Raw genomic sequence first — 10554 nt, 5'->3', positions numbered from 1 at the left:
ATTTTCTAATATTCCTCTTTGGCATGTGACATTTTTCTATGATTTATATAATTTTCTGTTTTTTTTGTACCAAATCAACTTGAATTCAATATTTGAAAATACAAAATCCTATCTTAATAACCTTTTTTCGAAATATATAGTATTTGTCTTTTAAAATCATATTAAATCTTTCAGATTTTAATGTATTCCAAAAAAATCATGGATACATTATCATAATTTTCCTTTTTGCCTGAGCCTCCATTTAAAGTTCATATGAAATCCACGATAAACCCTTGTCTTCAATTCATAATATCTTTTTTCTTTATATAATAAATTTTAACATATTGCCCGTGGTTTCCATGGGTTATAATATAATACCAAAATAATTATAAAACCCAGTCATATCACATGATATAATGTAATTATAAAATATATGTGGAGTCACATATTAGCTCTCCAAAAAAAGTCATTGTCAAGATAAATGAAACTCCAACCCGAGACATAGTTAATATAGGGCAAGGGTGAGCCTTGATCCATAAACACAAAATTAAGGTTATATATATATATATATATATATATATATATATATATATATATATATATATATATATATATATATATATATATATATATTAAATAAAAGAAATTAGGGTTGCGATATGACCTATTATATTCAAAACTTGAAATTAGTAGAAGAGAATACATTATTGTCTATGTCGATTAGATTCAAATTTAGATTATTTTGATGATATAAGACAACATCATGTGCAACTTAAAACAAACAATTTAGTTAAAAATGCATTTATACTTATATTTTGTTATGGTTTGAACAATGTTGTCACTCGTTTATATTTTGTTTACTATTTGGCATACCTTAAAATAAAATCATAGCTATACGACTAACTCCAACATATATAGATCTAGACATAAAGGACCGCTTCACACAATATTAAATACACTAACACTCATTTTCAGAGACAGTGACTCGATTAGGTCAAAGAAGGATATATATATAAGCAAGAACGTGCAAATATCGACTCTGATACCATATAAGATACATGTGAAATCACATATTAAAAGTTGTAGAAAGAAAAAAAGACTCAAAAATATATATAAAAAATAAGTGACCAAAAGAAAAAAAAAAAGACTTAAAACATTAAAAAATAAGTGACTACTTCGCGCACCGTGTGATAGACAAACAATAATTTTTTCATTTTTTCGGACTAGCTCCAAGGGTGTAGCAAAATGTATTCAAGGTAGGTCCTAAGACCTACCTAAATTCTAACATCTTATAGAAATTATATATAAATTTATATTAGAAATTACATTATCTTGTTGAAAAATATAAAGAACCTAAACCATATAACTTTTTGTTTTAAATTCGTCACAGTCTCAACTTGATAAAACTCAGTTGGTTGTTCAACAAAAATAAATGGTTTTTCAACAAAAATAAAAATGCTCATTTCCACATAATCTCATATTTAGCCCTCAGTTTCTACATAACTACCTGATTTACTCTTTCATTCTCTCTAAATCCTTTGTACATATTTACAACTTACGAATGCTAATAGTAGAAAACGTTGGAATTATTGAGTTCTTAAAACAAATTTGTTCCAACCTTAACCGGCAACCCAACATTTTGATAAACCTTGATCTCACCACCCACTCCCGCAGTCACAATCACCAACCCCCACGCTGTAGACTGTGCAGTATTGTTATTACCACCGTCTAACCGCGACGAAGTATCACCGGAATCGCTAACCCCGATACTTGACTCATTACGAGAAGGTTGTTCTGAGTTGTCTACAGTGGAATTTGTACCTTTTTCTGTACTGTTTTTAGGAACTGGTGGCAACTGTGATGATTTCTTAGCTTGTACGTTATCCTCTGACTTTTGAGGATCTGGACCCAATCTTTTGGAGTGTCGAGTGGATTGTGGTTCATTGTCTAACCTTTGAAGTTTGCTGCTTCCAGACCATGGTACTACGACAGTAACTTCTGTACATGGGAAGTGTTCATAAGAAGTAGTGGTCACGTATTTGGATTTAGCACCACCACTACTTTTTGGTTTTTCATGCTTCCAAATGAATACTTGTGAGTCTTCACTAGCACAAATTATGTACTTCCCATCTGAACTATATTGAGCTAAAAACTGGCTACTAGTATTTCTGTAACCTGTAAATGAAACAATGCCTTTTTATCTATTTCGAAAAGAGGGTTTTTGTGAAAAAAATGAAAAGGAGGGAAAGGTGTACCTATGAGTTTATTCACGACATGTGACCCTTCTAGAATTCTAATACGGGAGTCCGCAGATGTAACCAATACTTCAGATTGGTTTGATGGAGAAAACTGCATGTCACAAGATTAATTAATTAGATGGCTTAAAGCATGTATATAACAAAAAAAAATGTTTTACTTATGATAAGAACAAAGTGATTATTGTTACCTGAAAACCGGTTATCTTCTTTGGGTCGGCTTTTGCTTTGGTATGCAACTCAATTTGATCCTTTTGCTCGAGTTTGCAATCTAAAACATAATATTAGGGTAAACTCGTGTAGAACAAAAAATTGAATTTTTTTGGTATTTTATACAGGGAATATGACTTATCAAGGTAATTAACTTTTCGGTATGTTCATATCTGGGTAACTATCTTTTTTTTGTACATATGTAGGTAACAAACTTTTTGGAAGTGTTCACATATGACCATTATGACCTGCTATAGCAGGTTAAATCCTAGATGTGAACGCTTTCAACAAGTTTGTTACCTAGATGTGTACAAAAAAAATAGTTACCCAAATATGAACAAAACGAAAATTAAAAATTAAATTACATGAATGGTCCCTGTGGTTTGGGGGAATTTGTGGTTTTGGTCTCTAATTTATATTTTTAACTTAAATGGTCCCTACTGTTTATTTTTGTTGCGCGTTTGGTCCCCGTCTTACCTAAAAATACTATTGTGCCCTTATTAATTTATTTTTTAAATTAATTTTATTATCTATGTATTTATTTTTTACATATTTAAAAAAAATTAATAGACCACACATATTTGTATCTCCTCGGATGATCTCTACTGTTTATTTTTAATTAATTTTTTTTTAACTCGGATGGTCCATACTATTTAATTTTGTTACGAACTTGGTCTCTGTCTTACTTAAAAAGACTATTGTCCCCTTATTAATTTTTTTTAATTAGTTTTCTTGTTTATGTACTTATGCTTTATATGTTTAAGAAAAATTAGTAGACCTCACATATCTGTATCTCCTCACCATTCCATCTTTCATCATTCTCAACTTCTATTTATTTTTCATCTTTAGTGATATCGACGTCTTCATCATCACTTCTTTTTTCGGTCCTTCAACTCCGTTGAATCAACATCACAACCCACTAAAGATGAAGAGACAGTAGGTTATGGTGTTGGTTCGTCAGAGTTGAAGTACCAAAAAAAAAAAAAGACGGTGAAGGCGTCGATGTTACTAAAGATGGAAAAGAAATAGAAGATTGGGAGGATCAGAGATGAGATGGTGAATGGTAAGACTCAAATTAAATTTTGTCAAATGTGGTTTCAGGTTTACGGTGATGAGATACATATATGTGGGGTATATTAATTTTTTTTTATAAAAAATAAATACATAAATAAGAAAATTAATTAAAAAAATTAATAAGGGAAAAATACTATTTTTAGATAACACATAGATCAAACGCGTAACAAAAATAACAGTAAGGATCATCCGAGTTAAAAAAAATTTAATTAAAAATAAACAGTAGAGATCATCCGAGGAGATACAAATATGTGTGGTCTATTAATTTTTTTTTAAATATGTAAAAAATAAATACATAGATAATAAAATTAATTTAAAAAATAAATTAATAAGGGCACAATAGTATTTTTAGGTAAGATGGGGACCAAACGCGCAACAAAAATAAACAGTAGGGACCATTTAAGTTAAAAATATAAATTAGAGACCAAAACCACAAATTCCCCCAAACCACAGGGACCATTCATGTAATTTAATTTTTAATTTTCGTTTTGTTCATATTTGGGTAACTATTTTTTTTGTACACATCTAGGTAACAAACTTTTTGAAAGCGTTCACATCTAGGATTTAACCTGCTATAGCAGGTCATAATGGTCATATGTGAACACTTCCAAAAAGTTTGTTACTTAGATATATACAAAAAAAAAAAAAGATAGTTACCCAGATGTGAACATAACGAAAAGTTAATTACCTTGATAAATCATCCATACCAGCAGTACAATATGCCTTGCAATCCCCATTGTGTAATCCAACAACGGCGCCCTTTAATTGAACATAACAAGATTCATTATATTCAAGTTAAAGATTTAACCATGACGAAATTATGTATGAGATCTTAAGGATCAATATCAATATCAATATCAATACCATAACTATTTTGTAAACCAATTAGCATAGGTTGTACCTGCCCATCAGGATAATAGCATACAGCAGTTATCATGTCATGAACATCACTCCAATCTACGACTTTTCGACTGGGTATGCTCCACATTCTAACCTTTGTATCTAATGAACCACTTATGAAGTAATTGTCATCAGCTGGATTGAAGTGTATGCAGGTTACTACAACAAAAAAGCTCCCTCATGAGATACATGGGACACTTTCTTGAAAATGCAATCATAAACTAAAAATTGTTTAGAATTTATTTGGGTACCATAATCGCTATGGGTAAATTGTTTCAGACACTTCTTGGTTGCCATATCCCAAAGTCTTACAGTTTTGTCCATGGAAGATGAAAGCAACAACTGCCAATTAATGATCACAAAATCTTGATTTTATATCGAGATAAATATACATAGCCATAGGAAAATTAACAGAAATGGAAAACTGATCATCACCTGAGATTTTGACCAAGATAGATCCAAGACATCATCTTTGTGGCCTTCTAACGTACAAATGGGTATATCTGATAGCCCAAACATAGTTTCGGGGACCTTTGCGTAATCAGGAACCCCTTTCTTTTTACTGTTCTTGGATTTCTTTTTCTTATCTGCGGGCATGGGTGAACTATCTGGTAATGGTGGCCTGTTATCAGGAGTAATTGAACCCTTGTCGACGTCTTCTAATCGCATTGACATAACATCGCATTCTTGCACTTCCCAAATATTGATAACTGTATCTTCCCCAGCGGTGGCTAGATATTGACCATCAGAACTGAATCTCATCGTCCAAATCGAACCATCATGAGCCAGCTGGATTTCTTGACATAGATGCAATGCTGAGAATTCCTTCACGGGTTTACCATGAGCTCTAGCTTTCACCCATTCTGAATTGGAATTCTTGTCAGTTGACGCTTTCTGCTCTACACAAGTACACTTCTTCTGTCCTCCCACGGTTTTCTGTTCTCCGCTAGGTTTCGGCTGTCCTCCGCCTGTTTTCTCATGTTCTACGGTGGCTTTCTGCTGTTGATCTCCGCTTGTTTTCTGCAGCTCTCCACTGGTTTTCTGTTGTTCTCTGCTGGTTTTTAGTTCTCCACTAGTTTTCTGTTGTTCTCCGCTGGGTTTTAGTTCTCCACTGGTTTTTGGCTGGCCACTGGTTTTTTGTTCTCCGCTTGTCTTAGAGGAAGATGAAGAAGTGTTATTTGTGGTGGTGGTGGTTGTCTTAGTTGCTACGTTATCATCCTTTTCTTTCTCTACCTTCGATCCTTTCACCGAACTTTTTATGGTCTTCAATATTGCAGCTCCTTTCTTCTTGCTATTTCTAAAGCTCTTGCTAATTAAAGAATTGGTGGAAGCCAATTTTCCGGTGACGTTGCCGTTTTTCTTGCGGCTTGTTCTCCGCATTAATTCCTTCACCATAGGTGAATGCCCGACGGTTTTCTCAAACTCGTCCATTGTGAGTTGCTTCCCCGTTTGAAGATCACTCACCTTATTCCAGCCCTCCTCATTGGTTTCTTTAACTACAAATTCTTTCCCTGTATCCAGATTCTTGATCAAGAAGAAAGAATCCAATTGTGTGTTAGTGGTAGCATTGTTAGTGTTGTCCTTGTTCTTGGCTTTAGCAACCGAAGACTTTTTTGTTCGTCCTGGTGTGAAAACTCTAACAACGTTGGCATACTGACATGGTAATCCGACAGATGGTGTGACCAATTCAGATGATGTTCTTGTAAGGCGTTGCTTAGAAATTGATCCAATCAGTTCCTCTTTCCGTTGTTTCGTGTTGAAGGAACTTGTATCTATGTCACCATCGGATCTAGAACGGATTAACAGTACAGGAAAATTTGAAGCTTGAACTTGGGTCTGAACATGAGCCTGAGGCGCCGGCCGAGGTTGTGGTGGTTGTGGTTCAGGTTGAGACTGGGGATGGTGGGCCTGTGAATGAAGTTTAGCCGGAGCTTGAGACTGAGGTGGGGGTTGAGGTTGAGTCTCAGCCGACGGGAGAGACTCATGCTGCTTTTGTTCAACATGTTTAGATTCTTCTAAAGGTGTTGAAGATTTTTTTACGTCTGAAACAACATTTGGTTTTTCGTCTGCTATTTTTGTGTCTAGCGAAGTGATAACAGGTTTTGTCGAAACCAATCTTTTCGTATATGCTTTGTTGAGTTTGTTGGTGGTTAACCGAGTAAAATCTTTGTCGTTGTTCAACCCCATATCCTCAAGAAGCCGCCTTCGTCGGTCGGTGATTGACCCAGGTGCAACCATCCACATGTCATATTGAGAATTAATCATAAAGTTTTGATTTCCCTTGACTGAGTTGATCGATGAAAGTTTGTTGAAAGAAACGTTACTACCATCAAAATCTTGGTCGTTTTCATCATAATCGAATTCTGATAAAGGCATGTCAAGAGGGACAACCGCCGAGAGACGATTCGTGCTTTCAAAGAATTCATCGTCTTCATCAATGAAGTCATCTAACTGATCCCACTTAATCGTCACCGTTCTCCGCTGCATTTTAACACATGAAGAACAACACAACAGGGTTTCTTCTCGTACCGATTTGAATTTCCAAAGTTGTTTTTCTTTTGTTTTCAGGGAAAAAAATTATGTTTTGTTCTTGAGAAATGAGAGGTTACGAGAGAGGGGCGAAGAGAAGTGGAAGAGAGAAAAGTAAGGGGGAGGGTCCGAGGGGGGTGACGATCGTGGTTTTATTTTAATGGATAACATACCCATATTTGGGATTTATGGGGAAAACTAGTATATATGATAATATTCATGGTAAATTTTTTTTTCCCAATATAATGCAAAATGCAAACATAATAGCATTCATATTCTAACTGAATTTTATACTATTTAATTGATATATCATCAATTAAATTGAATACATCAATTAAATAGCTATTCAATTTTATTTTTAGCACTATCAATCTATGAAATATCTATTCATCATAATCATCATTTTTTTTTTAGTAAATTACACGAATGTCCCTATGGTTTAGAGTAATTTGCGTGTTTGGTCCATAACTTATTTTTTTTTAACTCGGAAGGTCCATGCTGTTTGTTTTTGTAAACGCGTTTGGTCTCTGTCTTAGCTAAAAATACTATTTTGCCATTGATTTTTTAATTTATTTAGATAAATACACTCCAACCCCACCCTCTTCATCTTCATCTTACCTTACCTACCCAACAATTTTTTTTATTTAAATAATAATATTTTTAGGTAAGATAGGGACCAAGTGCGTAACAAAAAAAACAGTAGGGATTAAACACGTAATAAAAGCAAACAATAGGGACCTTCCAAGTTAAAAAAATAAGTAAAGGACCAAACGTGCAAATTACCCCAAATCATAGGGATCATTCGTGTAATTTACTCTTTTTTTTCTACCAACCCTGTAAACTAAGGTGAATGGTGCTCACTTAGCTAGATGTTGGAAGAGAGGTAGAAGAGAAGGGATATACTTTCAATGTTGAAGAGTTAATGATCATTCAATCATTTCATCCTTTAAATTTTATTAAATTTTACCGAGTAGTTAATTTTTTTGCAATTTTTCTATATGTCAATAGTACCTTTGAAAAAAAAAATAGGCTACCCTTAAAAAAAATTGAGTTTTTCCTAACTTATAAGCCAAAACATAAAGTAGCCTAAAGTTTTTAGGTAGTCTAAATTTATTAACCCAAATTTAATGAAATAAAAAGCTAGAAGGCCATTCTATTTTGATGCTCCAAATGGGAAACAAGATCTTCTTTTGCAATTATGAAGGAAAGATTTATTGGAGTTGTCCACATGATTGATATATCTTTTTTAACTCTTAAAGCCGCCATCCACTTTGTATTTACAGACAACAACTTGAGTGTGACTAAGGTAAGAAATTATAAACTCTTTATTTCTTTATTACGATATTGAATCCTTTTTTTTGATGTCTTAATCTTTTGTCAATTATTTGAAAAAAATAGGTGAGGGGGGGCAAGGTTACGATGGAGTAGGAGTGACAATTGGTAACATGATACGACAAAAATACACGACATGAAACAAAATTAGGATGAAACTGAAATTTGAATTTGTGTTTGTGTCGTGTTCGTATCAAGTGTAAAAAAATCCAATGTCGTGTTCATGTTTAAAATTCGACACGATTTAACATTTATTTGTCGTGTTTTTCGGTTATGTATGATTAAAAATTAAATAAATAAACTAGCTGTTATTTTATGTTATCTTTGGCGTGTCATGTCATTTCTGTTGTTTTTTAATTGGTTTGTTTTCATGTTAGTTAAAAAAACATGACATCTTGTTGTGTCGTGTCAGACTAAAACACAACACGATAACATGATTTTCCACCCCTACGATGGAGCTAGTAATATGAGCGGTATATTTCCTCTAGGTATCTTTGGAAGACAGGGAGTGTGACAAAGTACACGCTTCCCGTTACTCCATACCATAGGGCCTTTTCATCAGTTGTAGGGTTTGGTGGCCTGAAATTGGCTTGGTTTCACTAGAAGGCCTCATCTCTAAAAGCTCATCTCACAAGTTGTCCTTTTCATAGTAGAGTTCCAAAGCTCGTTGGTTTGAAATCTTTGATATTAAAAGATAATAGTTCCGTACATTATGTACATTGTTTACCACACCAACTTCAGTTAGTGGTTGTGACACTAGCAAATAATCATGATGGTGCTCATGAATTCTTTAAGCAACTAGATTTGGTGGTTAATGTGGTTTGTGGTTCTTGTAAAAGAAAATATATAATAAGAGAGATGTAGAAAGAAAGTGTTGAAGCCAAAATTGCTATTAATGTGTAACACATGTATCTGCAGGCTTAATTCGTAAAGTTTAATTTTGCCATTTATGCATTTTGGGTGTCATATGTTGGGTGTAGGTAAAAGATTCCATGTGTAGGTTTAATGCCCTACGTTGGGCATAGACAAAATAACGTTGATCGTATGGGCACATCATCTAAACCCTACTTGAGGGGTTGTGACCCATATCTAAAGGCCCTAACTCCTTGCAGGCATTCCCATGCTCAACCTCCACCTTATATTCAGTGACCTCGAAACTATAGCCATATTGTGAGAGTTTTGAAGCCTTGGTGTGGCTTTGTGTGCATTTTTTGAAGAAGGAGTCCATTGAAGAAGCATTTGTGAGCTACAAGCTTTATAGATCTAGATTTTTCACTTCATCATCCACCTCTAAGAGGTATAAAGATTGCATCTTGATGTTATTTTATGATAGATCTAGTTGGCATATGAGTTTTTATGCTTTTTGTCCCATAACCCTGGTCTTAATGTGTTTGATCTACCCATACCTTATGAGTATCATTTCTAGACGATTCTGAGATTGGAGAGTCATAAAAATGGGAGCTTAGTCGCTCCAATCGATCCATGTATGAGCTCTTGAGCATTAGAATGTTTTATAGAATTAGGGTTTGGCCTTGTGTTCTTTTTAGCCATGCAAAGGCATAAAGTCAAATACTTTACCGCTTAGGACTTTCATTAAATCCAGATATGAGGATTGGATGGTTGGTCTTTATGTATTAAGAGCTTATTAGAAAGTCGGTAAATCAACATGTTATGTTGGGCGTAATCCGAGCTACGCTTAGCTTACCCTGGAAGTTCACCACTTTCCATTAGAGGTTCTACGCTGAGCGTAAAGCATGGTGTTACGTTGGGCGTAGCACCAGAAGGTTGACTTTTGGACAAAATGGAAATTAGGTTAAGTGGAGTGGCTTATAGTATTGAAAGGGTTAAATGGTCTTTTTGTAGGGTTTTGAGCATTCTAACACTCCTATGGTGTACATGCAACCCTAGAAATCCTGGATCTATGTTTTACTAAGATAAATGCAAATTTGCTTTTCTAAGGTTCTTAACCTAACTAGCATGACATGGAGAGCTTTGAAACATAGTAAGCTAGTAAAGTTACATACCTTTTAGTAGTTGTTGGTTGCTTGGAGTTTGAGAGCATGATTCTAATAATGTGGATGCCTCAAATGGAAGTCACAAATCACCACAAACCTTGGAAACTTGAGAGAATAGAGAAAACTTCTTGAAATCAGCCCTCCGTAGTTCTCACACAAAACTAGTTCCATTTCAAGTGCTAAGGACTCCTTTATATAGTGTGGTGGATTAGGGTTACATCCATGTAAACCCTAATACCCATGACATTTTATTTCCATGA

General features: G+C 34.3%; 1 protein-coding gene across 1 annotated transcript; it reads right to left on the bottom strand.

Annotated features, from left to right (window-relative positions):
• Positions 1–1443: 1443 nt before the first annotated feature.
• On the bottom strand, positions 1444–7054 carry LOC144997852 (uncharacterized). The gene is made up of 7 exons (XM_078957714.1): positions 4854–7054; positions 4670–4760; positions 4420–4577; positions 4226–4277; positions 2426–2505; positions 2235–2328; positions 1444–2154 (listed from the first exon to the last, which is right to left on the bottom strand). The coding sequence occupies exons 1-7, from the start codon at positions 6903–6905 to the stop codon at positions 1577–1579; spliced, it is 3105 nt and encodes a 1034-aa protein (XP_078813840.1). The 5' UTR covers positions 6906–7054; the 3' UTR covers positions 1444–1576.
• Between the last annotated feature and the right edge of the window lie 3500 nt (positions 7055–10554).

This window comes from Lactuca saligna, chromosome 5 (genome assembly GCF_052625555.1).
Source record: "Lactuca saligna cultivar CGN05327 chromosome 5, ASM5262555v1, whole genome shotgun sequence".
In the NCBI taxonomy this organism is placed as follows: Eukaryota; Viridiplantae; Streptophyta; class Magnoliopsida; order Asterales; family Asteraceae; genus Lactuca; species Lactuca saligna.
The sequence above is the reverse complement of the archived record's forward strand: the minus strand, read 5'-3'. Positions and strand labels throughout refer to the sequence as shown.

What these genes read in the sequence shown, in the direction of transcription:
- LOC144997852 (XM_078957714.1), bottom strand. Translation starts at nt 6,905, where the DNA reads ATGCAGCGGAGAACGGTGACGATTAAGTGGGATCAGTTAGATGACTTC. An exon ending in AGAAGATAACCGGTTTTCAG is followed by an intron (nt 2,329 to 2,425) that starts GTAACAATAATC and finishes TGTGACATGCAG; the next exon opens with TTTTCTCCATCAAACCAATC. An exon ending in TGTCGTGAATAAACTCATAG is followed by an intron (nt 2,155 to 2,234) that starts GTACACCTTTCC and finishes TTTCATTTACAG; the next exon opens with GTTACAGAAATACTAGTAGC.